Genomic DNA, 23,235 nt, shown 5'->3' on the forward strand with positions numbered 1-23,235 from the left:
ATCACCATACAATTGAAAGACTTACACCCTCCCCACACACACTTTTTACAAGCCGTGCTAGCAGCTGCCGGTGCGGTAATGTCGACACAGCCCATTCAAAGTGAATGGGCTGTTTTGGCATTACCGCGCAGTGGGGTTTGAAAATCCTGCTGATGGTAAAAAATGTGTGTTGAGACAGATCTGAATTTGTAATTTATGCAGTACAGTGTCCTTATAACAAAATATATACTGGGATGACAGTGCTTTCTTTTAAAATCAGAATGCTGGAACACAAATCAAACATAAAAAAGGGAACGTTTGCAAGAAAAAAAGCCACAAATTTGTAGAGCTAAAATGTTTTGTCATTGATAGACAGCCTGCTCATCAACGGGGTGGAGACTGGACAAGGAAATTGCAACAGTGTGAATTCCGGTGGATTTTAAAATTACAATCTTTAGAATCTGTGGGTTTGAATTCAGCTACTGATTGGAGAGTTTTTCTTTGATAGATTGGAGAGTTTTTTTTTTTATTAATCTGATAGTTTTGACATGACTCAAATATGACAACTGTTGGTATGAGATTATTTGAAGTTTCGGCATCTGTTTGGGAAGGACAACATATTTTATACCAGTTGAAAGAGAATCTAGATTGCTGGATATTTTATTGGACGACTCTTCATCAATGGAGCCGCAAGTAAATAATTTAATCCAGAAGTCTTATTTTAAACTTAGGCAACTTAGATTAGTCCACTGTTACTTCTTACAAGATCATTTCAGGATAATAGTTCCACTATTTGTTCTTTCTATATTGGATTATTGTAATTCCTTATACCTAGGAGTAGCTACAAAGTATTTATCTAAAATGCAGCTGATCCAGAATTTGGTGGCTATGTTAATTTTTTAATAAAGCACGGTTTGATCATGTCTCTCTCCTCTGTTGTCAGAGTTGCACTGGTTGCCAGTCCAAGTAAGGATTGTTTTTAAGGCGTTACGTCTGATTAAGTCTTTGTATGGTGTCTGTGCAAAAGATCTTGTCACGATCTTTTAAAATGGAGTACTTCGCTTCAGACTTGTAATTCACTAATTTTAGCTTTTCCTTTTATTACACAAATCAGATTCAAAGCTATTTTTTCTCATTTTGTTATCTTGCAGTTTGGATTTGGAATTGCCTTCTCGTCGGTCTTCGACTTTTGCAGCATTTCTTACATTTCCATAAGACTTATCTATTTACAACAGTGTAATGTTTTTATGCTTTCGATTATTTGTTATTCCTGATACCTGTATCAGCTTTTACTCTTTTGTATTCGCTTCGAATCCGTATTGGAGAGTTGGTGGTCTATAAGCCCCCTTGTAATGTAATTTTGAGCCTTGGTATTGCGAAGTGCCATGAAGCTGTAAGTATTCCGCGTCATAGGTTACCGAAAAGCAGCAGCACGGGAACAAGCCACTGAACTGTTAAGACCCCTGAGGAAGCCAGCACTGCTGTGTGAAACAGGCCTCGTTAGTTTTAAGTGCTGCTCGTGTTTTCATTTCACATTGGGCATTCTTCAGCATTTGTTAGCTGTAAAAGATTTGGAAACCATTTATTTTTGTACTGTGATTCAATAAAGCACAGAAAAGAGATTCAAAGCAACACTAGAAAAAAATTGAGAGGTTTTTAAGAGCAACGATAAAAGATAACTGTACCGCTGAGTGCATACGACAATATTCTGGCATGGCGCAGTGACTGAGGTCTCTTCTTACTCTCCGAGACTAGTCTGCTTCATTTTGTTGTTCAACTATTTATGCAACCAATTGTTCGATGGTGGTGTCATGCACAGAGTTTGCAGCTGGTGTTCACTGCGAGTGTAGCTTTGTGTGTACCAACTCCACAGGCCTGCTTTTGTATTCCTGACGCAGGTAGTGGCCAAAACGTGGCCGCATTGGGTATGTCTTGGTGAATAAATTGTATTGACTGTCATACTGCTTTGTACTGTGTGTTCTTGCTGTTCCAGCTTTTTTCTCCTGGGTTTCTGCTCATTACTGGAAGACTGCTTCTCCTTGTTTTGGCTGAACATCTGGAATAAAGGCCAGGATTACTTGTCTTGGAAAGATGTTTGGTATGTTCTGTATTTCCTAAAGCATTTGGAACAATATAATGGGATATAAGGATTAAAGGGATAATCCTTCAGTACTTTTTTCTTTGAGAAACTATTTTTTGAAGTTCGGTTCAGATCTGGGTTACAAACGGTAAAAGTGGCGAGTTCAGTATTTCTAAGATCAGAAGATGAGCCAATGCTGTTTTACGTATCTGGGGCTGTTAATTCTATTGAACACCTGTGAGTTGGTGAAGATTTTGCTCCTCAAGATATACTTTACCTCATGTTGGGGGAGCCTGCTGCAGAGTATTGTTTGAAGGTTTTTAGTTTTGGTATTAGTTAGTTCTTCGGTTAATAATAGGGTCAGTTTAGTTTGATACAGACAGGGCTTAATTTGTTCCCTGGGGAGACAGGGAAGGGGGCAGGATTCGGGAGCAGAGTGACTGTTTTCTGCTCTATTCCAAGCTCACCCCTCCCCTCCTCTTCCTTGCAGACTTTTTGGACCAGAGAACCTGGAGAAGAACACCCCCCGCTGCCCTGGAGTCTGAAAAGAGGTGAAACTGTGTTCCAGGCTATTTTCTCCCAGAAATTAGCCCTGCATACAGGGCTTCTCACCTTAAAGGCAGGCTTTTATAGAGATCCTGACTGCTGGATTTTGCTTTTTCTCTATTTGTAGCAAATGTTTGAAATTCAACCTACAATTTGTTTTCTGGACAAGCTAGAACTTTTAATACATCACAGATTGAACTACAAGGAGAAATTAGTTCTTACCTGATAATTTTCTTTAATTTAGTCCTTCTCACTATTCCAGAACCTATGAGATAGTTGTGTCCACCAATCAGCAAGTGGAGCTAGAGAATCTCTCTTTGCATCCAATCCAGCTCCTCAATATCTACGTACACAAGCAGTACGGATAATACTCAAAGTAAAAACAACCTTAAACACTTCCTAACCTAACGCTAATCAGATGAGCAAACGTGTGGACCTCTGGACAACTTGAAGAGAACAAGCTGAAATTGGGTGGCGGAGCAGGTGGGGGGAAGAGGGGGTGGTGGTTGGGAAGCAAGGATAGGGGAGGGCAGACTTATACGGTCTGTACCAGAGCCGGTGAAGGGAGGCGGGACTGGTGGTTGGGAGGCGGGAAATACTGCTGGGCAGACTTATATGGTCTGTGCCCTGAAAAGGACAGGTACAAATTCAATTCAAGGTAAGGTATACACATATGAGTTTGTCTTGGGCAGACTGGATGGACCATGCAGGTCTTTTTCTGCCGTCATCTACTATGTTACTATGATATACAGAAAGCACCATGCAAGGTGACAGTTATTTGGCCCATTATGTTGCACCAACTAAATATCTCAAAAACCTCGGGCAGGCCTCTGGAATAGCCAGAAGACTAATGGAAAAAAAATTATCAAGTAAGACCTAATTTTTCCTTTAATTATGTAGCTTCCCCACTATTCCAGAACCTGTGAGATGTATAAAAGAAAACCCCTTGAGTGGGTGGAATCTTGGCACTGCTGTCCTGAAGACTGAAGCCCCAAACTTGCTTCCAAGCACGCTGCAATGTCCACCCTGTAGTCCACCCATTTCAGTTTTCAAGCTGAACAAAGCGGTGTGGTTCTAGAATGGCGGACTTAGATACATAGTAACAAGTGAGCTGAAGGCGGTAACAATACATTGTGACTTGCCTTCAACGGGTGATTTTCTTCTGCTCTGAAATGATACAACATTAGAGGTGGTATACTGAAGTCTGCGAGATACCGATTCAATGATGGATATGACTATATGCCAATGTCAACCAGGGGCGTAGCTAGGTGGTGCCACGGGGGCATGGGCCCCCCACAGATTTAGTCCTGGCCCCCTCTACTTTCGACCCCCTCCCCCCTGCCGCCAGGTATCTTTGCTGGCGGGGGTCCACAACCCCCACAAGCCGAAGTCTTCTTCAGCACCAGTCTCCGGCGTGTTCGCTGATCTCTTTCTGTCAGTCCTGACTACTGACGTCCTGCATGCATGTCCTGCATGAGGCTACATACTGGACGTGCATGCAGGACGTCAGGACTCACAGAAACAGGTCAGCGAACGCGCTGGAGACCGGTCGGCTGGGGGAGGCGGGCTAAAATGTGCCCCCCCACCTCGGGCTCTGGACTCCCCTCCCGCCGAGGTCTGGCTACGCCCCCTGATGTCAACCTTGCACTGCAAAGCCTTATCATGAATTTATGGAACCACAAAATATATGACGCTAAACCATTCTTTCAAACAGCAAAAATCATATCCCAAGCAAGAATATATAGATAGGACACCATGGGAAGGAATAGCATGGTAAATTCTGTCAAGGGGTGTTATAACAGACAATACCCTCGCTGTTGATAAGCTGCTGCCTCAAGGTGTTTGCGGTTATCCCAAGCATTCGCTGGATACGCCAGAAGAGGACCACGTCATTACACTCCAACTGAAACAGAAAGAACAAGGGCCAGTTAAGCTGTATGTGAGAGTTTTATTAGACTAACTCAATATATCTTACTACTAGTACTACTTATCATTTTTATAGCGCTACTAGACGCACGCAGCGCTGTACACTGGGCATGACAGTCCCTGCTCAACAGAGCTTACAATCTAATTAGGACAAACAGGACAAATAAGGGATAAGGGAATTACTAAGGTGGGAATGATAAAACATGGGACCCTTTGTCTGGTCAGTTAGAGCCAGTGACTAGCTGTACATTCCAGATGGACAATGTCCGTTAAAGAATCATATACCTGATAAATACCAGAACACAATTCTACATAATGCTCTATTTTGACAAAGCAAGAAAAAAAAAAAATCACAGAGAATCAATTAAATATATGAACAATGACTGCCATCTAGTGCACATTTTGGGTATTGTTAAAGCAACTGGTCAGAGTTAAACATTAATGCCTCAAAAAATCTTGTTCTGAACATTAAAAAAAATACTAACAGAAAAAAATACAAATGATCGTGGATTAGTGTACAATGCAACTCACTCTTCTCAGGATTTACCTCGGAGTCTACAAAATGCCTTTGGTAGTAGTAAAAGCCCCTTCGGCAGAGGTTACAGTGGCTTAGAGCTAACTTCAGGAAATGTTTCCGGTAAACTTGATGCCAAGTGTCTTTAATCTTAAGAAAATGGAGAAAAAAAAGGGAGCAACATGATTTATTGTGAAATAATTTATAGTATGCTTTTGGCTTTACTTGCAAACATATCTCACTAAAGATCGCCCTGCAGAGAACTATTGAGCAGTAACCTATCTATGGCTACACAAGCACAGAACAGAAGAGGCAACGGACTCCTGGGAGCAGATGGGAGAGAGGCTACTGATGGGACATAGCTGCAAATGTAAAAGTCTCATGGTGTCCTGGTAGTTCTGAGACACGTGCCCAGGTAGGTATCTGGTGCGCTCACACAGCCTCTGCGACTGGATGAGGGATGAGGGAAATCGTGTTCACTGGAACAGCTTGTGAATGCATATTCAACAGGTTTCAGAGGGAGCTGTGCAGCGTGGCCCTGGGAGAAGTCTCTTCTTGCATTAGCTAGGTTATGATACTTCCAACTGAGGTAGAAGCCCAGAAGCAGCAAAATGACGCTGTTGAGCTAGGAGCTAAGGGAACGGAGTCTCGGAGGAGGCTTTCTTTCCACTGGGTCTGTGGATTCTTTATAGAGTCAGACATACACAAAAGATGCAAGAACAACAACAACAAAAAAGGCTACAAAATAAAAAAATTGCAATCAGAGCCATCTTAGGCTGTGAGAGCTATTGGCTTCAGAAGCCCTTTTCAAAACTGTGTAGATCCTTGATATTCACTGCTGAATGAGGCATAAACACAAATCCCTCAGTTCATGTTAACGAATTATATATAACAGAATATATACACACATTGAATCAAGTTGTACCATGAACTAGGCAGAAACAGAGCGACCAAATCTCCTATTAGATACTAAACAGTAGGGTTAGTTCTCTGGGCAATATGATTATTCAGTACACTGCGGAAGAGCTACATATGCTGAACAAACTCAGCTCTGCTCACATGGAGCTGATTTTATTTGTCTGAGCTAGCAAATACGTTCAAAGCAAGACAACACTGCAGTGAGTTCATGCAAGCCAACTTCCACTCTCCAAGCAGGTGCCTTTCAAACAGAAAATACTTAATGACTCCTTTTCCTTATCAGTTAGAAATGCACATGGATGTGTTTCTCAGGACAGGCCAAGACTCTCTCACCAAAACCGGATCCACTTCTATTCCTCGGGCTTCGAGATTTTTCCGTACGGTAGTAACCTCGTCATTTGCAAGATAAGCGGGATGGTCTTCGTTAACCCTAATCGTCTTCTCCAGTTCATTCTTGGTCTCATTACGTGTGTTCTTTAAGAGAAATAAAATAATCAGGCAGATGCTTCACAGCACTTACTTCCAGAATAAATTTACTGTGACAATTTTCACACGCTCTCATTTTTGCAAAGTTCGTGGACACTTTTAACCTGCGGATTTTGCGTCAGTATTCGGAAGTATGCCCATATTTTCAACTTCTGAAAGCGGCCTGAGGAAAACTAACTACCAACACTTTCACCAACTTTTTCTGCAGGTACCTTTTTCGTCGCTGAAAGTACATGTAAGCTTTGGAAATTCAGAACTATCTGCACTGTTGCAATGTTGCAATCCCTGTTCTAACTCCCCCTGGGCCCGTCTCAACTCAGTGCCTACTGTGGAACAATACTCGCATACCGAGTGGGTAATTTCAAATAGCCCATTTCCTCAGGTCCTAAGGAAATGACTTTCAAATTCACACCTTGTATGGCTGTCTAAAAAGCCGGCCTCAGATATGAGGAAATCAGGCAGATTTCACGACAGCTTTCTTTAGTAAACAGAAACAGCTTTTCCTTCAAACTAACACTGCCTTCCTGCTATCATTTAAAAAAATGATCTTGATCTCGGTATTGAGCTGCACTTACATTTTTCATTTCAGGACCTCAATGCTGCTGTCATCCCTTACCTTCTGTAACTTGTGATTTTACTTTGACATATTTTTCACTTTGTCTTACCTGCTCCAGGGTACGTGACAACCAGTAAAGCCACCTCTCTCTCCAGGATGGACCCACCATGCTATGAATAACAGATTCAGCTGCAAAAAGCAAAGAGGGTTTTACCATTTCAAAAGAGCTGGTATTTTTTTTCGCTGTCATGTGTCCCCTCCACCTCCCTATTATTTGCAAACACCAGACTCCGTAGGATTCATTATAGAAACTACTTTAAGGGACCCAGGTGGTGACAAACTCTACACAAACGTACTTTTCAGAGCTTTCACTAAATAACATAAGCACTGAATGACAGCGACACTGCTGTTCACCAAGTGTCTTAAGAGCAGATGAGAGACTTCACAATTATATATTTTATAAATTGCTTGGAACTGGTTTATTTTTGCTCTTGTCCTTCTAATTATATTTTTAACTAAAGCGAATGCTACATACCTGTAGAAGGTATTCTCCGAGGACAGCAGGCTGATTGTTCTCACTGATGGGTGACGTCCACGGCAGCCCCTCCAATCGGAAACTTCACTAGCAAAGTCCTTTGCTAGCCCTCGCGCGCATGCGCGGCCGTCTTCCCGCCCGAAACCGGCTCGAGCCGGCCAGTCCAGTATGTAGCAAGACAATACACTTCAAGGGAAGACACAACTCCAAAGGGGAGGCGGGCGGGTTTGTGAGAACAATCAGCCTGCTGTCCTCGGAGAATACCTTCTACAGGTATGTAGCATTCGCTTTCTCCGAGGACAAGCAGGCTGCTTGTTCTCACTGATGGGGTATCCCTAGCCCCCAGGCTCACTCAAAACAACAACCATGGTCAATTGGACCTCGCAACGGCGAGGACATAACTGAGATTGACCTAAAAAATTTACCAACTAACTGAGAGTGCAGCCTGGAACAGAACAAACAGGGCCCTCGGGGGGTGGAGTTGGATCCTAAAGCCCAAACAGGTTCTGAAGAACTGACTGCCCGAACCGACTGTCGCGTCGGGTATCCTGCTGCAGGCAGTAATGAGATGTGAATGTGTGGACAGATGACCACGTCGCAGCTTTGCAAATTTCTTCAATGGAGGCTGACTTCAAGTGGGCTACCGACGCAGCCATGGCTCTGACATTATGAGCCGTGACATGACCCTCAAGAGCCAGCCCCGCCTGGGCGTAAGTGAAGGAAATGCAATCTGCTAGCCAATTGGATATGGTGCGTTTCCCTACAGCCACTCCCCTCCTATTGGGGTCAAAAGAAACAAACAATTGGGCGGACTGTCTGGTGGGCTGTGTCCGCTCCAGGTAGAAGGCCAATGCTCTCTTGCAGTCCAATGTGTGCAGCTGACGTTCAGCAGGGCAGGAATGAGGACGGGGAAAGAATGTTGGCAAGACAATTGACTGGTTCAGATGGAACTCCGACACGACCTTTGGCAGAAACTTAGGGTGAGTGCGGAGGACTACTCTGTTGTGATGAAATTTGGTGTAAGGGGCCTGGGCTACCAGGGCCTGAAGCTCGCTGACTCTACGAGCCGAAGTAACTGCCACCAAGAAAATGACCTTCCAGGTCAAGTACTTCGGATGGCAGGAATTCAGTGGCTCAAAAGGAGGTTTCATCAGCTGGGTGAGAACGACATTGAGATCCCATGACACTGTAGGAGGCTTGACAGGGGGCTTTGACAAAAGCAAACCTCTCATGAAGCGAACTAAAGGCTGTCCTGAGATCGGCTTACCTTCCACTTGGTAATGGTATGCACTGATTGCACTAAGGTGAACCCTTACGGAGTTGGTCTTGAGACCAGACTCAGACAAGTGCAGAAGGTATTCAAGCAGGGTCTGTGTAGGACAAGAGCGAGGATCTAGGGCCTTGCTGTCACACCAGACGGCAAACCTCCTCCAATGAAAGAAGTAACTTCTCTTAGTGGAGTCTTTCCTGGAAGCAAGCAAGATGCGGGAGACACCCTCTGGCAGACCCAAAGAGGCAAAGTCTACGCCCTCAACATCCAGGCCGTGAGAGCCAGGGACTGGAGGTTGGGATGCAGAAGAGCCCCGTCGTCCTGCGTGATGAGGGTCGGAAAACACTCCAATCTCCACGGTTCTTCGGAGGATAACTCCAGAAGAAGAGGGAACCAGATCTGACGCGGCCAAAAGGGAGCAATCAGAATCATGGTGCCTCGGTCTTGCTTGAGTTTCAACAAAGTCTTCCCCACCAGAGGTATGGGAGGATAAGCATACAGCAGACCTTCCCCCCAATCCAGGAGGAAGGCATCCGACGCCAGTCTGCCGTGGGCCTGAAGCCTGGAACAGAACTGAGGGACCTTGTGGTTCACTTGAGATGCGAAGAGATCCACCAGGGGGGTGCCCCACGCCTGGAAGATCTGTCGCACCACACGGGAATTGAGCGACCACTCGTGAGGTTGCATAATCCTGCTCAACCTGTCGGCCAGACTGTTGTTTACGCCTGCCAGATATGTGGCTTGGAGCACCATGCCCTGACGGCGAGCCCAGAGCCACATGCTGACGGCTTCCTGACACAGGGGGCGAGATCCGGTGCCCCCCTGCTTGTTGACATAGTACATGGCAACCTGATTGTCTGTCTGAATTTGGATAATTTGGTGGGACAGCCGATCTCTGAAAGCCTTCAGAGCGTTCCAGATCGCTCGCAACTCCAGAAGATTGATCTGTAGATCGCGTTCTTGGAGGGACCAACTTCCTTGGGTGTGAAGCCCATCGACATGAGCTCCCCATCCCAGGAGAGACGCATCCGTGGTCAGCACTTTTTGTGGCTGAGGAATTTGGAAGGGACGTCCCAGAGTCAAATTGGAGCAAATCGTCCACCAAAACAGGGATTCGAGAAAACTCGTGGACAGGTGGATCACGTCCTCTAGACCCCCAGCGGCCTGATACCACTGGGAGGCTAGGGTCCATTGAGCAGATCTCATGTGAAGGCGGGCCATGGGAGTCACATGAACTGTGGAGGCCATGTGGCCCAGCAATCTCAACATCTGCCGAGCTGTGATCTGCTGGGACGCTCGCACCCGCGAGACGAGGGACAACAAGTTGTTGGCTCTCGTCTCTGGGAGATAGGCGCGAGCCGTCCGAGAATCCAGCAGGGCTCCGATGAATTCGAGTTTCTGCACTGGGAGAAGATGGGACTTTGGGTAATTTATCACAAACCCCAGTAGCTCCAGGAGGCGAATAGTCATCTGCATGGACTGCAGGGCTCCTGCCTCGGATGTGTTCTTCACCAGCCAATCGTCGAGATATGGGAACACGTGCACCCCCAGTCTGCGAAGCGCCGCTGCTACCACAGCTAGGCACTTTGTGAACACCCTGGGCGCGGAGGCGAGCCCAAAGGGTAGCACACAGTACTGGAAGTGGCGTGTGCCCAGCTGAAATCGCAGATACTGTCTGTGAGCTGGCAGTATCGGGATGTGTGTGTAGGCATCCTTCAAGTCCAGAGAGCATAGCCAATCGTTTTGCTGAATCATGGGGAGAAGGGTGCCCAGGGAAAGCATCCTGAACTTTTCTTTTACGAGATATTTGTTCAGGGCCCTTAGGTCTAGGATGGGACGCATCCCCCCTGTTTTCTTTTCCACAAGGAAGTACCTGGAATAGAATCCCAGCCCTTCTTGCCCGGATGGCACGGGCTCGACCGCATTGGCGCTGAGAAGGGCGGAGAGTTCCTCTGCAAGTACCTGCTTGTGCTGGAAGCTGTAGGACTGAGCTCCCGGAGGACAATTTGGAGGTTTTGAGGCCAAATTGAGGGTGTATCCTTGCCGGACTATTTGGAGAACCCACTGATCGGAGGTTATGAGAGGCCACCTTTGGTGAAAAGCTTTCAACCTCCCTCCGACAGGCAGGTCGCCCGGCACTGACACTTGGATGTCGGCTATGCTCTGCTGGAGCCAGTCAAAAGCTCGCCCCTTGCTTTTGCTGGGGAGCCGCGGGGCCTTGCTGAGTCGCACGCTGCTGACGAGAGCGAGCGCGCTGGGGCTTAGCCTGGGCCGCAGGCTGTCGGGAAGGAGGATTGTACCTACGCTTGCCAGAAGTATAGGGAACAGTCTTCCTTCCCCCGAAAAATCGTCTACCTGTAGAGGTAGAAGCTGAAGGCTGCCGGCGGGCGAACTTGTCGAATGCGGTGTCCCGCTGGTGGAGAGACTCTACCACCTGTTCGACTTTTTCGCCAAAAATGTTATCCGCACGGCAAGGCGAGTCCGCAATCCGCTGCTGGATTCTATTCTCCAGGTCGGCGGCACGCAGCCATGAGAGCCTGCGCATCACCACACCTTGAGCAGCGGCCCTGGACGCAACATCAAAAGTGTCAAACTCCTCTGGCCAGGAATTTTCTGCACGCCTTCAGCTGCCTGACCACCTCCTGAAAAGGCTTGGCTTGCTCAGGGGGAAGAGCATCAACCAAGCCCGCCAACTGCCGCACATTGTTCCGCATGTGTATGCTCGTGTAGAGCTGGTAGGACTGGATCTTGGACACGAGCATAGAGGAATGGTAGGCCTTCCTCCCAAAGGAGTCTAAGGTTCTAGCGTCCTTGCCCGGGGGCGCCGAAGCATGTTCCCTAGAACTCTTAGCCTTCTTTAGGGCCAAATCCACAACTCCAGAGTCATGAGGCAACTGAGTGCGCATCAGCTCTGGGTCCCCATGGATCCGGTACTGGGACTCGATCTTCTTGGGAATGTGGGGATTAGTTAATGGCTTGGTCCAGTTCGCAAGCAATGTCTTCTTCAGGACATGGTGCAAGGGAACAGTGGACGCTTCCTTAGGTGGAGAAGGATAGTCCAGGAGCTCAAACATTTCAGCCCTGGGCTCGTCCTCCACAACCACCGGGAAGGGGATGGCCGTAGACATCTCCCGGACAAAGGAAGCGAAAGACAGACTCTCGGGAGGAGAAAGCTGTCTCTCAGGAGAGGGAGTGGGATCAGACAGAAGACCCTCAGACTCCTCGTCAGAGAAATATCTGGGATCTTCCTCTTCCTCCCACGAGGCCTCACCCTCGGTGTCAGACACGAGTTCCCGGACCTGTGTCTGCAACCTCGCCCTGCTCGACTCCGTGGAACCCCGTCCACGATGGGGGCGTCGAGAGGTAGACTCCCTTGCCCGCATCGGCGAAGCTCCCTCCGCCGACGTGGTCGGGGAGCCTTCCTGGGAGGTGGCCGCGGTCGGCACCGCACGCGGTACCGACGTCGGGGACCTCAACCTGGGCGATGGGCCAGCCGGCGCCACGCTCGACGGTACCGGAGGCGCAAGCACCGCCGGTACCGGAGGGGTAGGGCGCAACAGCTCTCCCAGAATCTCTGGGAGAACGGCCCGGAGGCTCTCGTTTAGAGTGGCTGCAGAGAAAGGCTGAGAGGTCGATGCAGGCGTCGACGTCAGTACCTGTTCCGGGCGTGGAGGCTGTTCCGGGCTGTCCAGAGCGGAGCGCATCGACACCTCTTGAACAGAGGGTGAGCGGTCCTCTCGGTGCCGATGCCTGCTGGGTGCCGAATCCCTCGGCGACCCAGAGCTCTCGGTGCCGACACGGGGAGGAGACCGGTGTCGATGCTTCTTCGATTTCTTCCGAAGCATGTCACCGGAGCTCCCCGGCACCGACGAGGAGGACGTCGAATCCATCCGTCGCTTCCTCGGGGCCGAGACTGAAGAAGGTCGATCTCGGGGGGGCTGTACCGCAGGAGCCCTCAGGGTAGGCGGAGACCCACCCGAGGGCTCACCGCCACCAGCAGGGGAATGGACAGCCCTCACCTGCACTCCACCCGATGCACCACCGTCCGACGACATCAGCAGACGAGGTCCTGGTACCACCGACGTCGATGCAGCTATCCGATGTCTCGGCGCCGATGCAGAGGCCCGATGCCTCGATGCACTCGATGCAGGGGCGGCCGAGGAAGATGGTCTGGACGCTGACGACGTCGATGCACTCGAAGATCCCGGTGCCGATGCCGACGAAGAGCCCGAGAACAACACGTTCCACTGGGCTAGTCTCGCTACCTGAGTCCGCCTTTGAAGCAGGGAACACAGACTGCAGTTCTGAGGGCGGTGCTCGGCCCCCAGACACTGAAGACACGACGAGTGTCGATCAGTGAGCGAGATAACCCGGGCGCACTGGGTGCACTTCTTGAAGCCGCTGGAAGGCTTCGATGTCATGGGCGGAAAAATCACGCCGGCGAAATCAAAAGCCGAAATGGCGAAATTTGAAGCACCAAAATTTAGAGGGAGAAAAATCTCGACCGAGGCCAAAAAGAGGCCTACCCCGACGACGAAAGAAAACTTACCGGGGCAAAAAGCTGGAAGTACGGGGAGGATTTACACGAAACCCGGCGGGGGGTTTCCGGAGCACTTCCCGACTAAGAGAAAACTTTCCCGAAGGAAAAAAACACGCTCAAAATAAATTGGACGCGCGAGGTCGACTTTCCGGGGCTCGACACGGCGAAAACACGACCGTACCGAGTGCGGACAAAAGAAGACTGGCCGGCTCGAGCCGGTTTCGGGCGGGAAGACGGCCGCGCATGCGCGGAGCGCGCGGGCGCGCGAGGGCTAGCAAAGGACTTTGCTAGTGAAGTTTCCGATTGGAGGGGCTGCCGTGGACGTCACCCATCAGTGAGAACAAGCAGCCTGCTTGTCCTCGGAGAATTATATTTAGACACAAAGGGAGCACATGAATACAACTGAGCATTTGAAAATAGTGTGGCGCTTAAAGGAACCCTGTGAACAGAAGATTTCTGGGTCACCCCAAGTGACTCCGGTGGATGACATTGGGTAAAAGACTGTTCAGAGGGTTCCTTACAGCACTGCGTACGTCTAGTAGTGCTATAGAAATGATAAGTAGTAGTAGTCCTTCCAAAACATTTTTAAAAATTAAAAAATGATAAAGAGTTGGGTCTTTTTTTTCTGGTGTTTCACTGTGAGTGTCCAGTGAACGAGGATGTTTTGGTTGGGTGTTCTGTACGCTGGGAACATGTATACTTACTATCATTAAGGCGACTCTGAAGAGTCTCTTCCATAAACTGAATGGCAGCATCCCACTGCTGTTTGTCAGATATAGAGCGATCTTCTAAAGCATTATGTTGGATTACTCGCTGCGACAGCAGGAAAAGAAAACCTTTAGTCAGCTTTACAAGCTGGAGATGCTAAGAGAGATTATTTGCTACAGATAAATGAAAACTGTTTTAATCAAATTAACATAAATGTTTTCAAAACTGTTCTCACTGTGTTCAGTTCAAAGCAATTTAACTTGCTAAAAGACAGATGCACTAACTCCACAGAAAGAGCCCTTCCCTTACCGATCCCTTAGCGAATCGCTAAAAAACGGGCATGCATGAAGGAAATCGCATGCAAATGAGCTGCTCGCTGTTAGCTCATTTGCACGCCAAAGGAGGGGAAGCCAGTCGGCCAGCTGAGCATGCGCAGAGCAGGCAATCGTTATGCTGGCTGCTCTGCGCATGCCAAAGATGGCTTCATACACGTCCTCACTCTCAAATAAAAAAAGGACGTCCCTGACGAGCACTTGGATGTTTTTTTGTGATGGACGTCCTTCTCTTGGACGGGTTTTTGTTACGTGCCTGAAATGACCACCGTCGGAGAGAATCGGGGATCGGGACATGCGAGGACGTCACTATTTGGGCGTCCCTTTCGATTATGCTCCTCCAGGTCTCTCTCAGCCAATCACAGCGCTGTCACTGGTGTCAGCTAAACGCTCTGTGATTGGCTGACAGAGACCTGGAGGGGCATAATCGAAAGGGACGTCCAAATAGTTTTGATTTGGACGTCTTCGCACGTCCCGATCCCCGATTCTCTCCGGTGGTGGTAATTTTGGTTCGAGCACCTTAGTTGTAAGAAAAACGCATCCAAGAGAAGGACGCCCATCACAAAATCTGAAGAAAAAAAACGTCCAAGTGTTCGTCAGGGACGTCCTTTTTTTTTTTGAGTGAAGGACGTCCAAGTGTTAGGCACTTGAAAGGACATCCCTGACGAGCACTTGGACGTTGTTTTTTCTCCTTCCGATTTTTGCGATGGGTGTCCTCCTCTGCATGGGTCCCGCTCACAGCAGCCCCAACGAGAGGTGCAGACCTCCCGTTAGGTTTTCCACGGTGCATAGGGTCGGAAACGGTAGTGTATCGCATCGCATTCACATTATTATAGTAATTAGCTCATTTGCATTCCGTTTTCGTTAGCTGCTACCGTGACAGGAAAATGGCTCGGAGAACCCTTTTCTGCATGTCCCGGTTTACTACTTGCGCGCTAAACTGGCTAGAACCAGTTTAAAAATCACGTTGCTAGCTCGTTAAGTTTAGTGCATCTGGCCCAGAGACCCCTGCTATACTCTACCAGGCTGTCTTCAGACTGCTCATTCCATTTGTGACGTTTGATGCTTTCCTCTTTCACAGCTTCCTTTAACCTGTCAAAAATGTCATCATGTTCTTTGCCTTTTGGTTCAGTCATAAAACGGGAAAATTCTTCCTGAAGCGTGTCCCAGGCAACCTAGAAAGGTATCCAGATAAAATGTCCCATTAAGAAGCTTATCCACCATGCTGAAAAGAAATCAGCAGAAAAGTATTACTACTACTATTACCAATCATTTCTACAGTGCTACGAGACGTACGCAGCACTGTAAACATTATATATGCAGGTACTTTCTCTGTCCCTAGAGGGCTCACAAGCTAAGTTTTGGTACCTGGGGCAATGGAGGGATAAGTGACTTGCCCAAGGTCACAAGGAGCTGCAGTGGGAATCGATCCCAGTTTCCCAGGATCAAAGTCCGCTGCACTAACCACTAGGCTACTCCTCCACTAGCAACATTCCACGTAGAATCTCAAACAGTAGCAACAAAATCTCAAATAGTAGCAACATTCCATTTAGAATGTCAAATAGAGAAAGGGAAATGGGACTTGATATACCGCCTTTCTGTAGTATTTTGCAACTACATTCAAAGCGGTTTACATATATTCAGGTACTTATTTTGTACCAGGGGCAATGGAGGGTTAAGTGACTTGCCCAGAGTCACAAGGAGCTGCAGTGGGAAATGAACCCAGTTCCCCAGGATCAAAATCCGCTGTACTAACCACTAGGCTACTCCTCCACCGAGGGGAATCCTTCAGCATGCACTGGACACTGAGCAGCACTGTTTCTGCAGAAATTCCAACCAGAAACAGAGCATTATTACAACTAGACATGCATGAAAACTTAATCTATATGTTATAACCTGATTCTTGGTCTCCAGGATTTAAGCCAGTGGCAATCACTGTTTTCTTTAAGTGCCAGGCTGCCACATTCAACTCTAGTATTTGGATAGTGGCCAGCGCTAAATATCTGGGAATCAGCGCCGACTGACAGTGTTATCTGGTTAGCAGTAATATTTATACCACTAACTGTATAGAATTAGGACTGACTTTTTTGCTATCTTAACTTTATCCGGGGAACGGTCTGAATATTCACTATCAGAAACCTATAGCTTTATCTATCAACTGCTCCAGCACTGTCCAGATAGTGCTAGAGGTGGGTCAGAGGAAGAACATTCCGCTGGTCGGCACTTTTCCGGTTAACAAAACCGGCTAACCAGCAAGTGCCTTTGATTATCGGCAACCCTCTTACCTCTCTCAACATTTGCTAATGAGACACTAACTGTACAAATAGTGTCCCAGAAACAACTCTTCGCGCCCCCCCCTTTTTTTTTTCCAAATGTGCCGCTGCCAAATGTGAGGAAAAAAACGGAGAAGAAATTATGTAAGTAAAAAATATTGCTCGTTAAGGCCATGGGGACTGAATCCATTCATTCCTTTTTTTTGTTGTTGTTGTTGTTTTTTAACAAAAAACTGGCAAAGAAACACAACAAAACTGCCGGCTCAAAGCAGTCTGGGGAAAGGAAAGGTTTCACCATATAACTTCTCTTCTTTGTCTTTTTAAATAACAACTAAAAATGGCTGCCTCTCCCAAAGGCAATACACCTTTCTAAGCAAAGGGTAGCCCTTCCCAGCTAAGTATGGGAGATGGGGAGGAAGGGGGGGAGGGACTCGGGGCACCCGAGTGTAACACCCCAGAGGCTGTAAAAGAAAGAAAAGAAATCCCTATCTGCCAAGCCTCTAACAGAGATTTCGTAGGCACAGAAGAAAAAAGTAGCATTATTGTTCTTATTATTAACCTCTAAAAGAGAGAGAGAGAGAGAGAGAGAGAGAGAGAGAGAGACTGACTAATGGGCTCACCTCCTGCCTGCTGGAGACTGAGAAAATACTGAGGCTAGGGTCACATGACCAGGGCTCTTATTGGCTCTCTAGAGTCACAGTTTGTTTTCTCAGTCTCCACCTGCTGGTAGGCGAGCACAACCCATCAGTCCAATCCTGGTCCGGTTCGGAGGGACGCTAAGGAAAAATAAGTTAAGTATATCAGAATAATAAAAGAAATAAGTAGGTAGAGATGGGCAAGAGTGAAGGGAGTAGAAGAGGTATGAGCAAGGGTAGGTTAGCAATTGGAGGAGGGGTAGAGGAGGCAGAAGGGGGATGGGACAAGGGATAAGCATAGGGAAATTAGGTAGGAGAAGTGGTCTATGTTCTAACCTCGACAGCCTTGTGCGGCAGCTGCTTATCGGTCCACTGTTTGAGGCGAATGTCCACGGTAGTGTTAAAAGTGCCCGAGTTTGAGGTCTGTGCCGCTGGCAGATAAATGTTTTCAATCACATGAGTGGACACACTATCCCACAGCATTTTCTGAAGGATCTCTTCCCTGAAATTGAAGACCGACATGTTACAAGAAGTTTCCAGACGTGCACAAATAATATTAATTCCAAATTAAGGGTCCCATTTACTAAGGCGCGTTAGCTTTTTTAACGCACCTACAATTAGCACGTGCGCTAACTGTGTAGGTGCTATAGGGATATTGTAGGAGCTTATATGGTTTACGCGCGTTAAAAATACTAACGCACCTATAACATGGCTTAGTAAACAGCCCCTTATATTTTTAATCCCTATTTTGCTGTTAAGGGTCCGACCAGATTACTAACAGACACAAAGGGTCAAGCAGCCCCTATCACAGCTGTGTAGTGTGGGTGGACACACAGATCTACACTCTTAGGAGCATAAAAGTAAAGCGTACCATACATACACACCCCTCATAAAATTATTTCTGGAAGCATTTCAACCCTTGTACTCTTTTCCTCTCCCATCCCCATGGGTCCAAGCTCGTGTTTCATAATAGGATGAGAAATTATCAGATAAATCCAGATCATCATTAGATTACGGAGAAATTAGGTCTCACCTGATAATTTTCATTCTATTAGTCCTACCCACTATTCCAGACCCTGTAGGATTGTTGTGTCCATCAGCCAGCAGGTGGAGACATAGAACTGAAAACTGAGCTGAGACACATCTTTCTTGGCATTCAGTCCAGCTCCTCAGCATTTACATAGTCAAGCAGTAAGGAAAAAACTCAGAATAAACACAACAACCTTAAACAACTCAATAACCTAACACTAACCCATACAAGCAAACATGTGTGGACTTCTCTCGTCTCTGGACTTGTAGAAACAAGAGATATACAGGAAGCACTATGGAAGGTGACAGTCTTTATTTGACTCATTACTTCGCAACAACTAAACATCTCAGAAGCCTCAGGTGGATCTCTAGAAAAGTGGGAAAGACTAATGGAAAGAAAATTATCAGGTAAGACCTAATTTCTCCTTTCATTACATTGCTTCCCACTACTCCAGAACCTGTGGGATGTTCAAAAGCAATCCCTAGAATTAGTGGGATCCTGGCGCTGGCGCTTTGAGGACTAAAGCCCCCAAACTGGCTTTTGAGCATGCTGCAATGACCACCGTGTAGTGTTTGGCTAAGGTATGCAGTGTCGACCACATCGCTGCCTTGCAAATATCTGCTCAAGACAGTAAGGTAATCTCCGCCCAGGATGTCACTGCACGCCTTGTAGAATGAGCCCACAAGACCTGAGGAGCCTGCTAACCTGCAAGCAAATAAGCTGAAGTGATAAGTCTCTTTCAGCCATTTAGCATTCGTTGGCTTGAAAGCCATGAGGCCAAGCCTCTGTTTACCAAACAGCACAAACACTCTATCTAATTTGCAAAACTCCCAAAAGAAGGACTCTACGCACATCAAGAAGCTTCAAGGAATACTGAGCATCTTCGTTCTCTCTGCGAAAGGATGGAAGCTCCACAGATTGGTTGGGATACCACTTTCAGAAGAAATGAAGAAACCATGTGCTGGGAGACCCCCCACCTCCAAAAAGTGAAGAAAGGGATCACGACAAGAGAAAACCTGAAGCTCTGCAACCCTATGTGCCTATGCAACAGCCATCAAGAATGCTGTGTTTAGCGTAAGCTCTTTCAAGGAGGCCTTCCAGATTAACTCAAAAGGAGGTTTCTGAAGAGCCCAAATTAAGGTTATACTCTGGACACAACGTATGAAATGGAGGCCGCAAGCAGCCAGTTCCACGCAAGAATCAAACAACATCTGACTGAGCCACAAGAGATGGAGGAGTGGCCTAGTGGTTAGGGGGGTGGACTTTGGTCCTGGGGAACTGAGTTCAATTCCCACTTCAGGCACAGGCAGCTTCTTGTGACTCTGGGCAAGTCACTTAACCCTCCATTGCCCCATGTAAACCGCATTGAGCCTGCCATGAGTGGGAAAGTGCGGGGTACAAATGTAACAAAAAAAAATGTCAGCGCCTGAAACAGGTCAAAGTTGCAACCTGAACATGTAGAGAACCCAACACCAATCCTTTCTGAAGGCCTGCTTGGAGAAACACTAGGACGTGAGCGATCTGAGCAGAGAAGGGAGACATTCGACACTCAGAACACCAGCCCTCGAATGTCCTCCACATCCTCACATACAACATAGATGTAGAGCATTTCAGAGCCAGAAGCAAGGCAGCAATGACTGAATCAGAATAATATTTTTGTTTCAACCAAACCCTTTCAATGGCCAAGCCATTAAACCAAAGGGGCACAGATTCTCCATGAGCACTGGACTTTGCTTCAGTAAGCCGTGTGCCTGAAGAAGTTGGAAAAGACCAGAAGTGGAATCAGGTCCACGTACCATGGCCTCCACAGTTAATCCAGGTGCAACATGATCCTCTTCAACACACGGCCTACCATGGGCCAAGGAGGGAAGATATACAGTAGGGCATCGATCCCCATCAATGATTGTTGTTGTTGTTGTTCCAAAGGCTGAAGAACTTGGGCACTTACACATTGCTTTTCTTTGCCATCAAGTCCAGAAGCACAGAACCTCATCAGTCCACTATCAGCTGAAAACCTTGGCTGAATAGTTCTTTCTTCAGGGTTCAAGAAGTGCGTGCTGAGAAAGTCTGCCTCCACACTCAAGGGACCCAGCGATGTCAGCTGCCGACAAGCAGAGATTTTTCTCTGCCCAACTCATGAAGGAGGCAGTCTCCACTACTATTGGACTGCGTATCCCGCCTTGCTTGTTGATATAAGCCACCGCAGTCACATTATTGGAGAAAACTCGAACTGGTGTCCCAGCCAGAAAGGGAGCGAAGTCACATAAGGCATTCCACACTGCCCTGAGCTCCAAGCAATTTATTGATCACTGAGATTCCTGTTCCATCCTAGTGCCCTGTGCTAGATGAAACTTGTAATGAACTCCCCAACCTGATTTGCTGGCGTCTGTTGTCACCATCTCCCATTGTATTATTGGAAAGGGAGCTCTGACAGTTAAGTTCCTGGGTGACAGCACCACTACAAATTCAGTTTGGCAACCGGCGTCCAAGGAAGATGAAGGTTGTACTTCTGTGACACCGGAGACCAGTGGCTGAGAAGAGATTCCTGGAGCAGCCGCATACGAGGCCTTGTCCATGACACCACTTCCATCGCTGCTGTCATTGACCACAGAATCTGGACATAGTCCCAGCCCTGAGCCTGCCTTGACTAAGGAGAAGACGAATCTGTTGAACCAGCTTCAACCTCCTGGCCTCGGCGACGAAGTTCTTAGTGCTGTATCAAATAGAACGTCTAGATACTCAAGCTCCTGCGATAGAGTTGGTCTACTCTTCTCGAGACTGATCACCCTACCCAATGGATGCAGAAGACAGATAACTGTATGTCGCCGCCACACTATCCGAATAGGATGATGCATGAATGAGCCAGTTGTCAAGATATGGTTGAACTCTAGATTCCCTGGCGCTGAAGGAAGGATGCTGCCGCCACCACCACCATAAACATTCTTAAAGCTGTGGCGACACCGAAGAGCAAAGCCCTGAACTGGAAGTGACGGCCTAGCACTGCAAAACGTAGAAACCTCTGATGCGACAGCCATATGGGTATATGCAAGTACACTTCCTTGAGATCGAGGAAGGTGAGAAATTATCCCTCTAGAATCAAGGCTATGACTGCTCTTTGCAGACTGCTGATGCCACTTCAGGCATGATCTTGCCTCCAACAAACTGCACGCTGTCGCTAGAAGACCCAAACAGGCCAGCTTCCTATCCAGTTTACTAAGCCGTGCTAGAGGCACACTAGCATTTTTACCATGTGCTAAGCATTAGCATGCACAAACCATGTAGATGCCCATGATATTCCTATAGGCGTCTACACGGTTAGCTCGCGCGTTAATTTTTAGCATGCGCTAACAACACTACCGCACCTTAGTAAACAGGGCCCTAAGTGTGACAGTTTTGCAGAATGTTTTTATGCAAAAATACTATGCTTCAATGCGGCGTAATTCTTTTTTTTCCAAAATTTTGGATAGAGTATAAGCAAAACTTTATGCACTATCAGCCAGATTTGCATGAAAAAAAACCAAAACATGTGAGTCCCCCTCCCATCCCCAATAATGAACACAAAAACAGTGCACTTTATTATATGAGCCTAAGATGTAATGAACAAAGCAATATAAAAAATAAATAAATAAAAATTAGTGGTTGTTATAAACATTCTATGCAAAATAAGGCCAAATAAAGTATCCTACCCAAGATTTTAAATATGTACCTAGCCATTTTTTTGCTGGGAGTGTGAGACTAAACAAGGTTAACTATGAACAGTTCTAATGTGTGCACTGCTGCCCTTGCATGAAGGCAGTGCACTGATGACAGGACCCCATTATCCTAAGAGCAGCAAACTGCAACCTTATAATTTCACCTTGAAAACCTAGCAGGAGTAGTGGTTCTGGAGAAAATGGGATTCTTTGTAGGCTGCGTAAGAATACTTTAAATTTGTAGAAGGACATGACATATGAGGAAGGAACAAGCATACAGCATCCTTTGTGCCAATACAATAACCTACAAATAGGACATGGTACACAAGCTGATTTTACTGGAAGAAGGGGAATTACCAGTGTTTCGATGTAACCTGGCTCAAGCTTATAACTTCATCCAGGATTTCATTCTTAGCTTTTTCAAACAGCTCATTCTAAGGAAAAGAAAAAGAAAGTAAAGTTAAACTATGCCTGCCAGGTGATACCTCATCAACCAAACATCATCACGCTGTTACATGCAAACAGATGTGATGCTCAAAGGTTCATGGTAGATTCTTCACTCTACCATTGCACACAAAAATTTCCACAGCATGCTCAAAGTATGCAAATTAACACCACATTATAATCATGACAGTAATCTGCGGCTCAGCACAATGTAAACTGTCTTGTCAGTCCCTGAGAAGTGCTTGGTTCAGGCACTGACAGGAAAGTGACATTAAAAAACAAACAAACAAACACACCTACGAACATGACCACAGTATGCATCAGCCCCTTACCTCCAACCCAACACCTCTTCCCACACAGCCCAAACATATCCCTGGTGTCTAGCAGCACCCACCCCCTTCCCCAAACAGTAAAAAAAAATGTTCTCCCTTATAAGGTATCTAGTGCTTCCTAGGATACAACAGGCAGAGCAGGCTGCCACCATTTTGCAGATGGCGGCACCCGGAGGCAGGCGTGAGTGGCCATCGCACCTGCCTCCTTCGAGGTACAGGGAGGCTAGGCTTGGGGTGGGTGGGGGTCCCTCTAGACTAGCAGGTATTTTGAGGGGACTTGGGGGAAGGAGCAGCTGTGAGAGACGAGGCTGGGGTCAACTAGACCATCAGGGATTTTTTTTTTTTAAACATTGGGGAAGGGAGGAGTGGGAAACCACTGGAGCATTTTTGTAATGTTTGGGGGAAAAGGAGTAGGGTTGAGGATGAAGTTATAAGCTGG

General features: G+C 47.1%; 1 protein-coding gene across 2 annotated transcripts in view; it reads right to left on the reverse strand.

The window, feature by feature from the left end:
* OPA1 (OPA1 mitochondrial dynamin like GTPase) overlaps positions 1-23,235 on the reverse strand; it is a 145,725-nt gene that overhangs the window by 55,811 nt on the left and 66,679 nt on the right. For both annotated transcript variants that reach the window (XM_030217161.1, XM_030217160.1), the window contains 8 exons: positions 22,378-22,454; positions 17,635-17,800; positions 15,413-15,565; positions 14,055-14,163; positions 7,115-7,194; positions 6,297-6,437; positions 5,079-5,195; positions 4,415-4,508 (listed from right to left, as the gene is read on the reverse strand). In XM_030217161.1, coding sequence (XP_030073021.1) covers positions 4,415-4,508; positions 5,079-5,195; positions 6,297-6,437; positions 7,115-7,194; positions 14,055-14,163; positions 15,413-15,565; positions 17,635-17,800; positions 22,378-22,454 — 937 coding nt within the window. The remainder of the gene's footprint in view (positions 1-4,414; positions 4,509-5,078; positions 5,196-6,296; positions 6,438-7,114; positions 7,195-14,054; positions 14,164-15,412; positions 15,566-17,634; positions 17,801-22,377; positions 22,455-23,235) is intronic.

Source organism: Microcaecilia unicolor, chromosome 10 (genome assembly GCF_901765095.1).
Source record: "Microcaecilia unicolor chromosome 10, aMicUni1.1, whole genome shotgun sequence".
Lineage (NCBI taxonomy): Eukaryota > Metazoa > Chordata > Amphibia > Gymnophiona > Siphonopidae > Microcaecilia > Microcaecilia unicolor.